Source organism: Cynoglossus semilaevis, chromosome 16, assembly GCF_000523025.1.
Source record: "Cynoglossus semilaevis isolate Cse_v1.0 chromosome 16, Cse_v1.0, whole genome shotgun sequence".
In the NCBI taxonomy this organism is placed as follows: Eukaryota; Metazoa; Chordata; class Actinopteri; order Pleuronectiformes; family Cynoglossidae; genus Cynoglossus; species Cynoglossus semilaevis.
This window is the reverse complement of record NC_024322.1, coordinates 14,642,614-14,661,962: the sequence shown is the minus strand read 5'-3', so window position 1 is coordinate 14,661,962 and position 19,349 is coordinate 14,642,614. Positions and strand designations below refer to the sequence as shown.

Sequence of the window (19,349 nt, the reverse complement as noted above, 5' to 3'; positions counted from 1 at the left end):
ACAGTACTTCTTGATGAACTGGATTCAGAAAGATCTATTTTACTTCAGGGGGTTCACTGGCACGCTTTCAACAGCGTGTCTTTGGTGATGACAGGGATAAGTGGGCTGCTGCACTTATTTATGCAAATGAAAAGAACAGGAAATGAATTTATGTTTATTTTTTCGTTGTTTTTTTTTTTTTTTAAAAAAGCCCCCTCTCTTAACCTAACAGACAGTCATCTGTCCTTTTGAATGTTTACTGTTCATTGGTTGTGGTGCGGTCTTTAAGGTCCTGGTCTGACCAATTAAAATCAATAGTGGTGTGTTTATGAAGGCCAGGTTTCAGACGGGCCAATCTGTTGCACTGTTGACTTAAGGGATTTTTTTTTCCAGCTCCTCTGGAAAAGAAGAACGACAGCAGACGGCTCATTAACAGCCAACGTGTCACAGAGGATTCTCTCTTTTTTGTTTGTTTGTTTGTTTCAGTTAGAAATGTCAGGTACAGCGCTTTGTTTTTATGCTGCATTCATGTTTGTAGAACTGTTGTTGTTTGATTATTTATTAATCATTAGTTAAAAGTGCTAAATCACTTGAGCTTCTTAGGATGAAATGACCTGGATGACCGACGACCAGCACGAACACTTGAACCTTTAATGATGGGATGAATAAGAAACTTCAGAAATTATTTTATTTCTGACACATTTCAGTGGAACAGACCGCTTCATTTTTAGCAGTTTTCCTGCAGATGTATTTCATTGCAGATGGTTTGTTGCCTTCTTTACGAAAGCAGTGCCAGTGAATTTGCATTATTTATCAGCTGTTAACGCTGAAGTCTGGCACTGATGAACGACCAGCCTGGTGGCAGCATTTGTCAGTGCACAGCAACAGAGTCGGAGTCGATTTCAAGTTTACTTCCGATATAACTTTCGTCACCGAAGAAGAGGATTATTAACACATCACAGGACAATCTATTCTATACTTAAAACATTTGAAAATGCACACAAATAGAATATGAAAAAAAAAACTTTACGATGATTTTTGCCAAATACGAAAATGAATCGTGCATCAGGACGTAAGGAGTCAGTACAGATACAGTAGGGGGCGGAATGGGAGTAGATTCAGTACAGATACAGTAGGGGGCGGAATACAACTAAACCTGAAGAGTATTTTGAACTATATTTGTCCTTGTTTTCGACTGTTGCAGTAACATTAAACACACATTTGCGCAAAAGCAACACATTTCTCATATAAACATAATAAAACCCCGAAATGATCAATCTTTAGTTAAATTTAGAACTGATAAAAAAAAGTGCAGTCATTTTGTGATTGTCGTAAAATTTGTGTCAATTTAATATTTTACTTGATTGACAGCCTGTAGTGAAAAGCCTTTCGTCAGTTGTAACTGAGTGATAGCAGGTGATAACAGCTGAAACACTGGTGTTTGAGTTTGTTTTTATCTGGGATGAGACCCCAGAGTAACATCTTTCTTGGCCCCCGTAGTGTTTTTCTAATCGTAAGCGATTAGTGCCGTCATCGTCAACAACGCTGCCTTGGAATTGCAAACTAGGCCGAGATGCAGCAAAGAGCATTGTGGGATGTTTGACCCGCTTTCGGCTTCCTTTTCATTGAAGCTGGGTCGTTAAAGACGAGCGCTATCTTCAAAGTGAGCGAGGGTCTGTCACAACTGTTTAGCCTGTGCACTTAAACGTGTTAAATGAAATCTCCTGAAACGAGGTGAATGAGGATTCTGTTCCTCCTCTCAACGCTGCTGAATTATTCATACAGCTGCTGTAGAAGTGTGTGGCGTAACACGGAGCTGCCGACTGCTGTGAAGCTGGCATGGCAACCACTTAAAATAGGGTCTCATATGTACTCGGAGCTGTCAATCATTGGCTTGATTTATCATGAGAGTCTGTCCCCTGTATCACTGTGTGTTTTTGCTACAGTACGTGCACATGTAAATACCTGCGTTAAAACCCTTGTCGTGACGACGTTTGGCAACTTTATCAAGTTCAGATGACTCTCAGGGTTGTGATGGGAATCGAGCTGTAAAAAGAGCTTTTCACTATGACTACAACTGTCACAACTCTCCCTAGCTAACCCCGAGAAGCTAAAGTAACCAATCAGAAGAACAGTGATGCCTTCAGTGTCATCTGAAAAAGTCTTCTTGCAGCATTAGAGCAACAGCTAAATCCAGAACTGATGGTGCCAATAATTCACCCAGCTTTACAGCAGCTGGGGCTGTGCTGTCTTAGGTCTGCAACCCTTATGATATCTTTTGTTTTAAATTTCAAAAAACGAAATAGAGGGGGAGAGGAGGGTTAAGTATTTAAAGTAAAAGTAGTAACTTAAAATATTAACACAGTGCTGAACATCTTTAAATCATATATCCATAACTATGATGAATATAAATTTGTAAAAAAATAAGAATAACTAATTAAGTTTGGAGACAAAACATGTCCTTTTGTCCACTGGGGAAGAAATGCCAGAAACCAAGGAAACGTTTAACGGAGAGCAGTCTGGTTCACTGCACAGCCAGCTGGGCCTTATCAGTGTCGGTGGCGTATCTGCTCTATGAGGATGGAACCTCATCCAGAACCAGGAGTTGGCTGATTACAGTTGGTGGTATTAGATAAGCACTTCATGCTTAATGAATGAAATCATTAAATTTTGTTAATGAAGACGCCTCCGGCCTCAGCGGAGATGGAGTCTAATACAAAATTGTATTTGCAGATCCAATCTGCAGCATAACCCACCTCCACACCCCTGGTTCCTGTCCTGCTGCCTCCTTGTTATTATCGTGTAGCGAAAACACAGCGTCACGCATGTGCATCGTTGCCTCTGTGTGTGTGTGTGTGTGCGTGAGTTAAACTAAGAAACTTGTGAACTTTCTCTGTTTGGCTAATTGCAGTGTAGGAGAACAGTAACTCCAGACTGAACCTGATGTGAGCTGCTGTGGTTTCGTTGCCGTTTTCCCTCCTTTTGCATATCAATAGGTCTGTCTGCTGTCAGTCACATCAACTGCTGCTTTTTGGCGCCGAGGTTCGAGTCTGGAGGAGCTGTCGGTACATTATAGGCACAGCCGCACGTGCCTATAAATAGCGCCTGCATGATTATCCCATCACATGCACCTGTACACCATCATTAGCGATGACATCAGAGACGCAATCATATAGGTTAGAAGGCTGGTACCAAGAGGCACTCAGACAAACGTCGCGTTCAAGGCTTAAAAATAAACTTCATGCAAACGTTTAGCACAAAAGCGAAGAATGAATCGAAGCTCTGAAGCATGCTCTAAAGCTAACTTTTTGGGTCGCAGCTTAGCGTTACGTTACCTTCAGCCTCACTACCACACACACACACACATATATATATCTATATATATACTGTATGCCTAATCTCAATCTTTACCCTAACTCCAATCTTAAATCTCAATATGTCTCGACTAGAACAAAGTGTCCCTACAGCAAAAGAGTTTTCATTAAAAATGTCCCTACCGGTGTAACTTCACCACGAACACACACACACACAAGCGCACAAAGAGCATTGCCAAATATTGATTCCACCAGAGCATTCTACAGACGCTGACTCAGCAAAAATAATCATCATATAAGGGCTGAATTGCTGCCTCGTACAGATGGCTTATTGCAGAACAATGTGGCGAGTGAGTCAGTTTCTCTGTCAAATCTCAAATGCCAGAGTTTGAATTTTTCGTAATTTAGCAGAAAATGTGTCATCGTTTCCTTGGAGTCTGTTCCTTACATCCCTTCACCCAGACATTTTCTTGCTGTTGTGAATGATTTCACTCTCCACATTTTAGTGTATGGTTGTCAAGTGGTTGAAATCCTTTCCAGTAATTTTCCAGTAACTGCTGCACACACTGATGTGTTGCTCACTGAGCTCAGACTGTGACTGGGCAAAGAACGGGCAAACTCAGTTAAGTTGAACAGTAGATTGTAATGTTCAGTATCAGAAAAAAAGTCAAAAATAATTAGATCCTTTACCATAATCTCACCATATTACCGTTTCTGAAATACAGTGAAACATAAATCTATGTTTGTCTGTAGTAACACATCGGAAAAGAGTTGTGAAACAGCAGAGTAAAACTGAAATTCTTACACAAAAAACAAAAAAAATTCTTCTACTATCATGTGTTCAGCTAACGTTCTGTAACGAAGCAGTTCACGGTTGACAAAAAGAGTGCACCATTTAAGCCCTACCACTGCATTTGCTATGGCTTAGCTAACAAATATACTTACCTAACAAATATGGTTTAAAAACATGACTGCATCATGGAGTTGAGTGTTTGTTGGATTTTTAGAAACTGTTTATAGTTTGTTTGTTGGCATGAGCTTTTTGCCTCTAATGTCATTCCAAAGGATAATAGCTCAAAGCTAAAAAACCCTCTTAAGAGTGTGATTTCAGAGCAGGAGTTCAAGCTCCAGGTAGAACTCAGCCAGACTCAGGGGTAAAATAAATGTTATTTTTAAAAAGCTTAGAAATCGTCAGAATGGTTGTGTAAGTGTCAGAGCTGAGGCTCAGGGTCGGGAGGAGTAGCCCGAGGCTCCGAAACAGAAGCAACACGTGAAATGAGTCACAGCTAATGTTTGTAAGAGAGAGAGAGAGAAAAAAAACAGTGAGGAAATGTTTAAGACTGGAGAATCAAATGTGTCGGTGATGCTTTTACAGCGTACAGTGGCCGTTTTGGATATTGATTAAGGAGCTGATTGTTTTTGTACTGCAACTTCAGCATACAGTACATTGTGTGTGTGTATGCAGGCAGGCTGTGCGTATTTGAATTTATCTAGAATTATGGAAGACTGGTGGGCGAAAAAGCTGCTTTTCTTGCGTTTCACATTATGAAGGTCAGAACTCTAAGGAAGGGCCTCGAAGCAGATGGAGGTAAAGATGAGTGTGAGGGGGTGGATGAGTGACCTGACTCTCTCTCTCTCTCTCTCTCTGTCTTCTGTTTCTCATTTCTCTCTCCTTAGGATTAAAAGAATTAGCCAAATGTACTTTTACTGTAAATGTTCCTCGCCAGTTGTATATAAGATTGCAAGAAACTAAACTGAGTTTGTACAGTTAGGGGGAGTTGTACACCGCAACACTGCTTTATCATAAAACTTCAAACAGCCTCCGTATACTGTACTCTATGTCAGTGGTTCTCAAACTGTGGTACACGTACCACAAGCGCTCTCTAGTGGTACGCGGGAAAAATTCATATTTTTTCACATTTACATTTTCAATTGAATAAATCTGAAACATCCCATGCACAGTTAATACAACATTTAAACAAACATCTTTATAAACATCTCTCCTGTGGTGGAAGCTAACAGGGAAGGCCTACGCTGCTATATGCTAATGTTGGTCATCATGGTGGTACTCGGAGAGTATAAGAAGTTTGAGAACCACTGCTCTATGTCAGATTTAAAAATTGCCCATTCAGTACACATTAAATTTTCATAGACTGATCTAATCTACCAACATCTTCAGTCAACCTGGCGTCAGATCAGGGACAAAGATTCAGCCTCAGACACTGGCCAAATATCGGCAATGCACGGACGATTTTTTCCATTTCCTGTGGTTCCTCCCACATACACCAGAGAAGCCTGAAGCTACAGTGACTTTCTGTGCCCAGCTGTGAACCCACACCGGCCACAATAAGTAAAGCTCTTCTCTCAGGGCTTTTTTTTTGTCCGACTGGATTCTGGAGATAGAAAACGAGGAGAGCTGCACGCAGAAAGGAACCAATCAGCACTCATTTGTTGGCGACCTTGACCCCGCTGGCCTGTAAACACTGCACAGCGGGGACATTTATGTGGCGAGCGCACATGTGCTTCACGTGTGTGTGGGTGCGTTCCTGGCAACAGCCCTGGCACACACCAGCCATTAATTTTGTATAATTGCATCCATTTGTGTGGAAAGCGGCTGTGGAGCGTCGGTAAAACTGAAGCTGACCCTCGCAGCCACTTGACGGAATGTAGCGAGACATGTGACGTCAGGTGGTATTTGCCGGTAGCCATGGTGATGTGGGATGGCGAGGTTGCTTTTGTTCGGCTTTTGTCAACACTGAACGTGTCAAGGCTGAAACTAAACGGCTGCAATTCTGCCTGTTGTCAACAACTGCACTGGAAAATACAAAAGCCACGGAGGAAGTTTGACTCAGTTTGACTCTCCTCTGTTCCACTGTGCTCCGACTGTTAACCTTAAATCTATTCAACATTAAAATACAAATCAACCACACTGTTAGTCTGACTAATATCTATGAACGATACACTGCACGTGGGCGTCGTTTATTCTGTGCCTGTTTTACTGGAGGGTTAGATGTGCCTTTGTTTCAGGATGAAACAGATTTATTTTTTCTAGAGCTGTCAAAATGAACATGGGAATGGTGTCTATTAATTTATAATGAATTTTAATACACCAACGGAATGATGTGCTCTGTATATTTAATAATTCCACCGTTCATTCATACACAGATCAAATAGTGATTGTGAGTTGATTGTTGACAGATAAATACTGTTGTGGTTCAACACCTTCACTGCAGTCCTGTTCTAGATGCACGGCAACAACTAAACTCCACCAACTCTATGAAGCTTGAAATATGATATTTCTACATTAATTTGGAATTGATTTGGAATCTGGAATCAGAGTAAAAAATACTATTTTTAAGAATCTTCTGTTTCTACTTTCGACCGCTCCCTTCAGGAATCACCACAGCCAAACATCTGCCTCCAACCCAACCCTGTCCCCGCCCTCCTCCACAGTTACACCAGCAATCTCCTCATGTCTTCTTTCACCACATCCATGAATCTTCTCTGAGCTCAGTAACTATCTTTTTTTTCTCCAACAATTACCCCTCCTCTCTAACTTCATCTCAAACTGCTCCACCCTAACTGCCCCTCTGATCTACTGATGTCTGATCCCGTCCATCCTGTTCACTCCCTGTGGAAATCTCAGCGTTTTTATCTCCTCCACCTCAGCCTGCTGTCTGTTAGACGGAGCCACTGTTTCTAAACCAGATATCATAGCAAATATTCGCAAAAACTATGTAGTTGAAAGTACAGAAGAATATATTCATATTTGTGAGTGAGATGAAAACAGAAGGCATTAGCACAAATACATAGAAAATAGTGTTAGAATCACTGGGGGGAAAAAAACCCAGAGAAAGTTCAGCACAAAGATAACAAAATAAAATGGATAAACGCCGATGGCTTTTCATCTATTTTTCCTTCCTATTTTTTTTTTCTCTTTGCTGCTCAGCACCTGCATTTTTTATGGGGGGCATTGACAAAAAGATGTGGGTGAAAAGAGCCTTGAAGCAAAGGAGAGAAATAACATCTGTTCCATCAGGTTTGACAAACTCTCTTTTAACAGAATGTCACACCTGAGGATCCTCCACTGAGGAAAAAAAAAACAAGAAATGTGTCGGAATGTCTTCCTCCTCCACACCTCTCCGTCGACATCTCTCTGTCTCCACTGTCCGGTCTAAAATGTTGTAGCTTCTCTACCACTATTTGTATCCAGTGACAAATGATGCCAAATCACACAACAATGCACAGCAGACAGAGCAGCAGCCAATGATCCGCCAACACTAACCAGCTGGACTCTCGGTCGGTCCGATTCCAATTTTACTAATTTAAAATAAATAAATAAATTAAAAGCTTGAATTGATGATAAGGAGGGGACAAAAAAGAGCGTATTCATCGTAATTAGGGACGTAAGAAAACATCATCACACTGAAATATCACGATATTTTGTTTCACAATACTATACCGATATTCTACAGGAATGTATCAATTTTGTTTTTAAAAAATTAACATGCAAATATTAATTGCGTTGGTTCATTTTATTTTGCTTTAAAAAAAGTTATCTTGCCTATATTATTGCAGCATATTGCAATATATTGTATTGTTGCCCCTGTATCGTGATACCTATCGTGATACAGCCTGAATTGTAAGTTATTTTTCACTGACTCACTGAGGTTTGGTGTCAGAGTGGAGAGACACCGGGTCAGGACCTAGAGACACGGCCGTGAAGGGTCTATTAGGGTCAGCAATAATTGATTTGATAATTGTTGGTCTGATTAGTCTATTAAAAATGAAATGTGACGCAGTGAAACTAATTAGAAATGTCATAATACTCTGCACAAATTTGCACGTGTCACAATTATTCCCGTGAAGTGGGTCAAAAAGGTCATGAATCTGGGTCCACACGTGAAAGGTTTGGCACCAACTGAAGGCTGACTGTAGTTCATCCTTGTTTTAAAAGTTGCATTTAGAGTAAAAAGCATGGTAAACAAACTTTCAGTCAACTTCCAATGGTGTTAAACATTACTGTTAAAATCCTATTTGTATATATATATAATTTATGGACTGAGTTCTTTTTTTTTTTCGTAATGTCTTTCTAGACGTGTTATTCCTTTTACAGTCTGGCTGATAAGTGAGGTTTTTGAAAAGCAATCATCGTCTCTTTCTCTCTCTGTCTCTGTGTAGATGGGATCAGTCTGGAGGGGATGGTGGTTCACAGAGCCGAGTGCAGACCGGTCGTCAACGACAACTACATGAAGCTGAAGAAGTGAGTGAACTTGAACGGTTCTGTCGGAGACATTAAAAATTCAGAGGAGACGACTTAGTTCTAATATTGGCTGATTCCTGCCGTCTCATGAAGACACCCCGGCCGACTGTTCCCCTCTGAGTGAAGTCAAACACGGTGTAGGCGTCTGGAGTTGATTTTTGGAGAGCAGACTGTAATAATCCACTACAGTGAAGGAGCGCGGCGCTCGGCACACACATGAATAAATCATCAAGTTTGAAGAATCACAATGGCACAAATGTGCACATTAGCGCTAACACGGCTGCGTTGGTTCTGTCAAACTCTGCTCTTCACTTTGTGTCTTTAACCTCTGGACAAAACACAATCTGCTGGAGTGGCGTGGACTTGATCCAGTAGAAGAAGAAAAGCCGCGTTGACGGCTGTAAACTAAACACTCTCATCTACTCTGGCCTTGTTTTTTGTTTTTGTTTTTTTGTTTCCAATGTTTTTAATGCTCAAAAACTGATTTTTACTGGAAACCCAGTTCTCCAACCTGGGGGACTGGATGGTATCGCTATAGCAACAGCATCACAGAGACACAGTTTGCAGTTTGAATTCTTCGATTCAACCTCTGTTTCAGCTCAGATTTGAAACATTGGAGGCTTCAATTTGCCTGTAGTTTTTTTTTTTTAAATCATTATTATCTAACATTTGGACAGCAGCTGACAAATGTTCCTGCACCACGACAGACTGCAGAGGACATCATGTCAGTGTGCACTGTTCATTTCTATTGTAGAAGACGACTCGCACTGATCGGCCGCAGCACATACTACGATAAGTGCTACTAATGTGACAGCGGAGGATAGTTTGACATATGTTTGCAATTCAAGCAGCGTTATCTTGAACAGATTTAGTGTCGGGGAACTCAGCCAGTCTCTTTTAAAAATAATGTTCAATTTTTTATAATTATAAAAGATAACCTAAAAATAACCTAACCTCTAAATATATATATATATATGTATATATATATACATATACATATATGTGTATATATTTTTTTTTATATATACACATATATGTATATATGTGTGTGTATATATATATATATAAATATATATATACACACATATATACATATATACAAATATATATAAATATATATATATATTTACTTTTCAGGTTATTTCTTTCCACTGTAAGCATATTTTATCTTTATCTTTATATATATATATATATATATACATATATATATATATATAAAATGGCATTTTCTACACCATTTACGAATTCATGCATAGACAAAAACTCAAGTAAGAGTTTGTAATACATCATCAGGACCATTGTATCTGAGATCAATATAATGGTAGTACTGTTTGTCTGCAGCTTTGTCAGGATGCAGAATAACTTGTATAACAAGTAAGAAGTTGTTCAATAATCCCGCAGCTACCATGGAATAATTTTGGTTAAATAAAAAATAATAATATTTAGAAGCAACACAAAAAGACAACAGCTGCAGACAGCAGTAGTTGACTCCACTGTCAGTTGGAATTCAGTAACATGGCAGACATCATCCGACTCACTCTCTGTCTATGTCCCACTGTATGTGTGTGTGTGTCTCAGGTTGCAGATTAAAGAATCCACCAAACCTCAGCGTTTATCACAGCAGCTGGAGAGAGCGGTCACTACTGTCTTCAAGCCAGTGGCCAACCACGATTTCAATGTGAGTTCTGTGTGTGTGTATGTGTGTACATGTACATGTGTGACTATAGAAACACAAAACAAGTGCTTTCACTGAACATCTATTATGTGTGGATACAGACGACACCACATGGTTCTTTTCTAGTTTGTTTACATTTTTTTTTAACATTACATTGAAAATCTGTGCTACAATAAATGAAAAAAAAACTGAAAGAAAACCACAAACAAAGTCAATCAGAAATGATTTAATTATCACCAATTAGACTTCACTTTAACTCATCAGCACAAATAAAATGTGTGTTGTTACTTTGCTGTCAATATTATAATAAATGAACATTAAGGCAATTAACTCAATACAAAACATTATTATTATTTGTAGTAGTATTTCTTCCATTACTGTCTGTTGTCTTTGTTGACTGAACATTTGACCGTCTGTATTCAAGCTGGAGTACGAGAAGAAAAAGAAATCTGAGGGGAAGATGGTGCGGGCTGAGCGTCAGGTGGTGTTGGACATGCTCTTCTCCGCTTTTGAGAAGCACCAGTATTACAACATTAAAGACCTCGTGGACATCACCAAACAACCAGTGGTGAGGAACACACTGACACACACACACACACACACCACACCACACCTGCCCACTATCCACCTGACTTTGTTATATTTGACCAAAACGCCCACAGCAGGATGTTCATGCTTGATCACAGCATTTGATGTGGCTGAATCAAAGCCAACATTTCAGCACACACACACACGTACACACAAACACACGTTTGTGTTACGTGAGCATTTCACATAGACATGATGCATTCCCTAGTTCCAACAGAAATGTATGGCCAACTTTAATCCTTACACTATTTCTAACCCAGATCAATGTTTGTTAGAACTGTGTAACCTCTCATAAACCAGAGCCACAAAAATAGCATTTTTGTTCATTATATCTTATAGTATATCAACGTGACACACACAAAAGCGATCCAGCTGAATTGACTGTCCATAGACTAATTTGACAATGCCAAAAAAATAATAATAATCTGATTTCTTGCAGAATAACTTGTATAACAAGTAAGAAGTTGTTCAATAATCCCGCAGCTACCATGGAATAATTTTGGTTAAATAAAAAATAATAATATTTAGAAGCAACACAAAAAGACAACAGCTGCAGACAGCAGTAGTTGACTCCACTGTCAGTTGGAATTCAGTAACATGGCAGACATCATCCGACTCACTCTCTGTCTATGTCCCACTGTATGTGTGTGTGTGTCTCAGGTTGCAGATTAAAGAATCCACCAAACCTCAGCGTTTATCACAGCAGCTGGAGAGAGCGGTCACTACTGTCTTCAAGCCAGTGGCCAACCACGATTTCAATGTGAGTTCTGTGTGTGTGTATGTGTGTACATGTACATGTGTGACTATAGAAACACAAAACAAGTGCTTTCACTGAACATCTATTATGTGTGGATACAGACGACACCACATGGTTCTTTTCTAGTTTGTTTACATTTTTTTTTAACATTACATTGAAAATCTGTGCTACAATAAATGAAAAAAAAACTGAAAGAAAACCACAAACAAAGTCAATCAGAAATGATTTAATTATCACCAATTAGACTTCACTTTAACTCATCAGCACAAATAAAATGTGTGTTGTTACTTTGCTGTCAATATTATAATAAATGAACATTAAGGCAATTAACTCAATACAAAACATTATTAGTAGTAGTGGTATTTCTTCCATTACTGTCTGTTGTCTTTGTTGACTGAACATTTGACCGTCTGTATTCAAGCTGGAGTACGAGAAGAAAAAGAAATCTGAGGGGAAGATGGTGCGGGCTGAGCGTCAGGTGGTGTTGGACATGCTCTTCTCCGCTTTTGAGAAGCACCAGTATTACAACATTAAAGACCTCGTGGACATCACCAAACAACCAGTGGTGAGGAACACACTGACACACACACACACACACACACCACACCACACCTGCCCACTATCCAACGGACTTTGTTATATTTGACCAAAACGCCCACAGCAGGATGTTCATGCTTGATCACAGCATTTGATGTGGCTGAATCAAAGCCAACATTTCAGCACACACACACACGTACACACAAACACACGTTTGTGTTACGTGAGCATTTCACATAGACATGATGCATTCCCTAGTTCCAACAGAAATGTATGGCCAACTTTAATCCTTACACTATTTCTAACCCAGATCAATGTTTGTTAGAACTGTGTAACCTCTCATAAACCAGAGCCACAAAAATAGCATTTTTGTTCATTATATCTTATAGTATATCAACGTGACACACACAAAAGCGATCCAGCTGAATTGACTGTCCATAGACTAATTTGACAATGCCAAAAAAATAATAATAATCTGATTTCTCTGTGTGCCAATAGTTGTACTCATGCCAAGTTTGAGAACCATTGGCCCCTAGAACATACTATATTGTAGCTGCAGTATTTCTGTTTATCAAAGTACTGTAGGTGGACAGCACTAGTACAGTAAATGGCAGACGGGGGGCAGCAGATGGCCTCGGCCACTTGTTTGTGTAAATTACCCAAACATTTATCAACATTAATGAACTTTATAGTTCTGTACTCACGTGATCTGACGACGAAGAGTGGCCGCTGCTACCGTTTATAGTTCTGTACTCACGTGATTTGACGACGAAGAGTGGCCGCTGCTACCGACGACGGGAGGAGGAGGAGGGTCCGGTTCTCGCTGTTGATGTCTGACGTCATCGGTAGAAAAGTGAACTCGTTTGACTGAATGTTTGACTACAAAGTTTGGTATAAAAGTTTCCCGTTTGCCGTTCCCCTCGTTTTCTTCTCTTCTCGGCTCCATTAGGGAAAAACTCCGTGTCGTTGAGTTCAACATCGCGCCAACAAGTTTGTTTTGCTTCTCTTCCTGGTTTCCTGTCCGCACATGCGCAGTTAGACGGAGTAGTCCAACTTTGGTGCTAAAATGGGGGTGTTTGAACAACAATCGCAAAGAAGAAGAACGTTTAAGCAGGTGGTTCTTAACCGTGTCGGAGGTACTGAACCCCACCAGTTTTATATGCGCATTCACCGAACCCTTCTGTAGTGGCCAAGCGGGGGGCGTGTTGTCACGAATCACAAGTCGGGTGTGTGTCTTGTCCTCTGCCGCGTCACGAATCACGAGTCGGGTGTGTGTCTTGTCATCTGCCGAACCCCTGGAGTTCGATCGAACCCAGGTTAAGAACCGCTGATTTACGCATTTTGATGCATTTTTGCGATTTATGATTAAAAACATCAATGAAAACTTAAAACAAAAATCAGCTTTTTCTGCGACGTTTTCATGAGGCGTTTAAAGACCCCAAGGAATCTCATAATGACCTTTGTCATTATCAAGAGATAATAGTGGCGGGGGTGGAGGGGGTGGTCTTAGACAAATAACTTTAGTGAGAGGAAGAAAAAAAATCAGCTTAAAGCACAGCCAGTTAAAGGCTATCATTCAGCAACGTATATAATTGTAGTAATTCACTAAAACACGGTTCCTTATAAGGTGTTGGACCAGGCTGACATATGGTTCACTGGTTGTTTTTTAAAGAGTATATACCAGAAAAAGGTATTAAAGAGGATAGTTTAAAAAATCACACACACACAGAGGCTGAATCGATAACAGAGCAGTGGATTAGTTCCAGCTGGTGAAGAACAGCCCTGTGTAGGTGCTGATGAGACCTCCAGGTCCTCGTCTCCCTCCCTGATTGCATCTGATTGCATAACCATCGGTTGAGTGGGAGTCAAACACCGCAATACTCTCCACGCCATCACTTCTCTGTGAAGGCACTTGGCTAACACACAAATTAACCAGAACCAAAGTGAGAGATCTACCCATTAGGACAAGTCTGATTTATCCACACAAGCCGCCGGTATCTCCGTAGGCTCAACAGAGACACCCAGTGGTCGGTGGAGAAATTGGTCTTTTACGACAGCTTGACTGTATTCTGCTGTGGGTTTTTTTTTTTTTTAATTATTATTCGAAAAATGAAGCTAAAAAAACCCACTAAATCCTTATAGGGAGAAAAACATGTGGCATCATGGGAAACATCCTGTACAATTTAGAGCTAATTCTCGTCTTTGTCTTTCTCCACTGCAGACCTACCTCAAAGAAATCATGAGGGAAATCGGGACGTACAACAGCAAAGGAGCTCATAAGAGCACCTGGGAGCTGAAGCCGGAGTATCGACACTATCAGTCGGCCGAGGAAGAGGAGGAGAGGAAGAGCAGCTAGTCACAGCAACGGCCTCCTCGCTGGAGACTCTTCATCTCCACCTCGGAGTTTTGGAGCTGGTTTATGTTGGTGAGACACTCGGGTGCCTTTGGTTAAAGTTAAGTTTCACTGAAACACCTTTTTTGGTTTTCATTCCTCTGAAGACATTGAATTACATCAGAAACACTGAAAACCGTTTTTCTATTTACACTCGTCTAAATTGTCCTTGATGAACTTGACACATTTGGATCTGAATAAATGTCACACTACTCTTCGCCCCGATGTTTGTTTTTTTCTTTTTGCAGGTAGCCACTCGAGATGAAGCGCATTATTTTCCTTGGTGTTTTTTGGGACACAAAATGAAAACTACCTCCACAGTGTTCAGCAAAAAACTGTGAGTTCTTCTTTTGTCTATTTCAATGTAGTGAATCAGACTGGTCTGACAGTTCTGGTTTTTGATCAGTTTTCAGATTTTACAGTCAACTAATGACTTTGAGTTAGTAACTATTGTAATTATTTTGAAGGACAATACACACAATACATATAGACATGAAAAACCTCTTAAACCGCGTTAATTTGTAAAGCAACTTTATTTAATTTTTTATTAAATGTTCTACTTTGGTGACACAGAAACCAACTCTTTCAATGAGGATCATCTCAGGTGGTACTTTACCCTCTTTACTTTTTCAAAGGGCAACGTGACCAGATGATTCCAGGAGGAAAATGTGAGTAAGTCTTTACGTTGACTTATCCACACATTGTCAAACATAGGTGAACAGACAGAACCCAGTGGATGCTGATGAGAACAGAGGCATCGTTAGGACAAAAAAGGCCAGTTCAAACCCACATAACAAACCTCCACCAAGTGTTAGTCAACGTTAAGACTTTTCCAAAAGAGAGGACAAACACCCAAGTGAAGCAAACATGCACGATCAAAAAAAAAAAAGGCGATATAAAAGAGTTCATTTACAATATACACACACAAAACATTTGTGACAAATTATTGACAAATATGGAATTTCAACAGTAGGGTTGCTCCCTCAGGTACGACACCCTGTAATCACAAATTACTTTAATGTAATCAGAATTATTTTCTAAATGCTGTGTTGAGGCGTTTCCAGTCACGTGATCAGAGCCGACCTCTCCAGTCAGTCTACGGGTCCAGGTTTAGCAGAGCCGCGGCCACAGTCCTTGACTTGTAATGTTGTAACTGTTACTTGACCTGTACGTGATTAACCTGAGGTGGTGCTGCTACAGCTGGCCGCAGTCTGTAATGACCAGCTTCTTTGTGGGCGGGCCTCCTTTGGTGCCCAGCTCCCCCATCTGCTGCACCACGTCCATGCCGTCTCGCACCCAGCCAAAAGCCACGTGTTTGAAGTCCAGGTGCTCGGCCGTTTTCAGCGTGATGAAGAACTGGGAGTTGTTGGTGTCGCGTCCGCGGTTGGCCATCGACAGGATCCCGGGGCCGGTGTGTCGGATGTCAAAGTTCTCATCCTCAAACTTGCTGCCGTAGATGGACTTGCCTCCCGTACCGTCACTGTTGGTGATGTCACCGCCCTGAGGAGGAAATGTGTGAGGTGAGAAACACAAAAGACAAATACAGTAGGTGTACTAAAGCTGGTGGTCAGTTAAGGTACTGCATGAGAATCTTTTATATTTGATAACCATATTTTCTGGACTAAAAACATGCAATTTCTTTTGTAGTTTTTAAGTCTAACTGGCTGAATGTGGAAGAAATACCGTCTGATGTAAAACTGTAAAAAGATATGATACAAATTTGATGCAACTAACTACATTATTTAAATCAATGGATTTGTGTCAAAGCTAAGATAAAAAAAGGATTAAAATTGACTATTTTGTTTTTCAGGATCTCCTTACCTGACACATGAAGTCTGGAATGACTCGGTGGAAAATGGAGTTCCGTAGTCCAAAGCCTTTCTCTCCCGTACAGAGCGCCCTGAAGTTTTCTGCAGTTTTGGGAACGACGTGGGAGAAGAGTTCGACGGTCATGACGCCCAGCTCTTCTCCGTCAGCTGCCACTTTAAGAAACACCCGTGGATTAGTGTCTCTGGAGTGCTCCTGGATTCTGGACATCTGTGGCGAGAAGACGCAGGAGCTGTCGTCGCCGGTTTGTCCTATTCTGCTCTGGCATTCGCAGAAGATCTTTTGGAAGGACTCGGCTATCTCGGGGGTTTTGAACTTGGCCGCCAACTGCTCCACCGCGCCCTCGCCCTCTGGTGGTTGGGGAGTGGGGTAAAGATAAAAATAAAAAAGATGATTATGTCAAAGAAAAACAAAGACAAGTTTTCATTATATTATTTCGTCAAATGCTGCAAAATCATTTCTACTTTTAAACTAATTTTAACAACTTATTTATTTTACTGGTTTTCAGGTCGTCACATCTGCTGTTCAAAATGTGAAATAAATGTGACGCTGTCCCAAATAATTGTGTTTTTTTTTTCTTAATCAAACAGCACTAACTAAAACATAAATCTATTAGTACAGAGAAATACAGAGTGTGTCAGTACCTGAGTAGTCGGTTGCACTCCACACCAGGGCATTAGCTGAAGCATTCATGGGCTTGAGCTCCATGGCCTGTGAGATGATGTGGTTGGCACACACCCTCAGAACCTGGTCTCTGCGCATCAGGATTCTGTAGAAACGTTTGGTTGGATGGAAGAGGATCTTGATGTCGCCGACGCCACGCTCCTTCCACTGGCCGAGGTCTCTGTCCCAGCGGAAGAGCTTGGTCCGCTCCTTGAACAGGATCTCCTCGTCCTCCTCGCCCGACTTGGTCTCCACCTGAGAATGAAACACGATGAGACGGTCAGTGGTGTGTCTTCACCGACCGGATAATAATCCACGTCACTGTACGACCTCCGGGAGTGAGACGATGGGTTCAAAGTGAATGTCCACGTTGTTGGGATCCTCCTCCTCTTCATCACTGCCCTGATCGTCGCCGTCTTTCTTTGGAGCCGAGGCTGCCGCGGAGCCGAACAGCATGGCTCCAGCGTCGTCCCAGCAGAAGTTCGAGTCTAACGTGAGATTCAAGACCAAATATGTGGTGAACACGATCGACGTGGTGACACAATGACACACACAGTTAAAATAAATAAATAAACAAACAGAAATGACTTCAACCAACCTTGGGTTCCAAATGCAAATTCATCTGACGTTTTGGCCAAGTCAGCAAATGAAAATCCACCAGCTGAGTTGAAGCTGAAGTTGATGGCCTCTGTGGAGCCAACAACAGGGGAAGAGTTAAATATTCAACTGAATGCCATATAAACTAAATCAAACTCAAAGTTAAAAAAAAAAAATTAAATTAATGAAATGTATTTATTTTCAGATCAAGTATTTAAACTAAACCATGAGGACAGTAACAAGTGACTGGTCCGTACCTGTGGTGGTGGTGGTGGTGGTAGAAGCTGCAGTGACAGGGTTGGATTCTGGTTCTGGGCTTTTCTTTGTTGACAGGTCCACTGGACCACTACTGCTGCTGCTGCTCTGGGCCTCACTCGGAGTCTCCACTGGCTGCTCTGAGCTCTGCTCCACTGGTGCTGCTGTCACTGCGATGTCTGAGCTGCTGGACGTTGGATCTGGTGTTACTGGTTCTCTGGTTCTGCTGGATCTTCTCCCCGACTTCAACTGGGCCTCCTGCATCGAAGGACAGAAATAAAATGACAGAAATTAAAGTTATTATTTTCTGGTTCAAACAAAAAACATTTCCACATCTGGTCTGCCCACACCAGTAATTTAAATAAAAACTTTTTTCTGTACCAGTGCCTGCTGAGCTTTGTGGACTTCAGTCTCAAAGTCCTCAGGTTTGTCATGATCTGTGTCGCTGTCGGTGGTGCTGATGCCACAAAAGAACGTCGGTGGAAGCTGGAGACTTTTGGCTTTCTCCTCCTCCACCGGTGTCGGCTTCTTCTCCCACATCACCTGGCAGTCGGGCTCTGGTCGCAGCACAGAAACACGTGTGTTAAAGGTTTGGTACAGGTGGAATAACAAATACTACTTAAGACAAAATTGAATTAAATTAAAATACTACTACTTGAAAGACAAAAAAAAAAAAGAAGGAGGCAGACATACCGTCAGTACAGACTGCAGCAGATTGTTTCTGAGGAGGATCAGCGTAGAGTTTTCCATTCAGAGCTTTTACTGCAGACTCATAATCCTCATCTGTAAATATTCACAGTCAGAGTAAACATTAATATACTGTACATTCATCATGTTGACAGGAACAACGTGTTGAGTTCCTCACTAAAAAAAACAACCTCTGCATTACGTTAAAAGGTTTATTTAAAAAAAAAAAAGGGCTGGTTCTTCTACTTTTACTGGTTCTTCTACTTTTACTTCCTGTCTCATATCTGTTTGACCTCTTTACTGACCCTTGGGCCACATGTTGAAAAGTACTGGTATAAGATATATACATATACATATATATAAGATATATATAAGTGGAGTAAATAAGAGACTCCACTGATGACATCACATTCTGATGCTCTGTGCCAGACTTCAACACACTATATATTTGTTTTCTAGTTGAACATCACATTTTTCCCCTGCTACACACTATTTTAAATAGAAAAAAACATCTCTTTTTTTTTCAAAATGATAAATCTTTGACTGCCATGACTTTAATATCTGCTTCATGTGATTGGCTCTCACCATCAGTCTGGTCGTCGCTGCAGTAGCCTGGATCATTTTTGTAGCAGAAGAAGGTGAGAGGCAGCAGCAGCTTCCTGGCCAGTTCTGCCTGTTCAGCAGTGGGTTCTCTTACATACACCACCTCCACCTCAGAGTCATCATCCGACTCCTGGCTCTCCTCCTTGGCCTGTTGGCCTCCTATAACACAGTCGGAGTTATAGTCAGACAGGGAAAGGACCAACAGCAGCAGG

At 41.0% G+C, this 19,349-nt stretch overlaps 2 protein-coding genes across 8 annotated transcripts in view; one reads left to right on the top strand and one right to left on the bottom strand.

Moving 5' to 3' along the window:
• The window catches only part of LOC103392281 (general transcription factor IIF subunit 2), a 31,887-nt gene extending 16,045 nt beyond the window's left edge, over positions 1-15,842 (top strand). Inside the window, exons 5-11 of one of the 6 annotated variants that reach the window (XR_003052183.1) lie at positions 8,475-8,556; positions 10,135-10,234; positions 10,656-10,799; positions 14,335-14,538; positions 14,754-14,842; positions 15,141-15,173; positions 15,706-15,842. Coding sequence is in view for 1 of the 6 variants with exons in the window: in XM_025063812.1 (XP_024919580.1) it covers positions 8,475-8,556; positions 10,135-10,234; positions 10,656-10,799; positions 14,335-14,469 (461 nt within the window). In the remaining 5 variants the exon portion in view is untranslated. Of the gene's footprint in view, positions 1-8,474; positions 8,557-10,134; positions 10,235-10,655; positions 10,800-14,334; positions 14,724-14,753; positions 14,843-15,078; positions 15,174-15,705 lie in introns of those variants that run through there. The other 5 variants (XR_003052185.1, XR_003052184.1, XR_003052181.1 and 2 more) reach the window with 5 other exon arrangements.
• ranbp2 (RAN binding protein 2) overlaps positions 15,020-19,349 on the bottom strand; it is a 19,113-nt gene continuing 14,783 nt past the window's right edge. For both annotated transcript variants that reach the window (XM_025063808.1, XM_025063809.1), the window contains 9 exons: positions 19,120-19,296; positions 18,541-18,630; positions 18,229-18,404; positions 17,850-18,105; positions 17,594-17,683; positions 17,326-17,483; positions 16,977-17,250; positions 16,327-16,682; positions 15,020-16,005 (listed from right to left, as the gene is read on the bottom strand). In XM_025063808.1, coding sequence (XP_024919576.1) covers positions 15,700-16,005; positions 16,327-16,682; positions 16,977-17,250; positions 17,326-17,483; positions 17,594-17,683; positions 17,850-18,105; positions 18,229-18,404; positions 18,541-18,630; positions 19,120-19,296 — 1,883 coding nt within the window. In that variant the 3' untranslated portion in view covers positions 15,020-15,699. The remainder of the gene's footprint in view (positions 16,006-16,326; positions 16,683-16,976; positions 17,251-17,325; positions 17,484-17,593; positions 17,684-17,849; positions 18,106-18,228; positions 18,405-18,540; positions 18,631-19,119; positions 19,297-19,349) is intronic.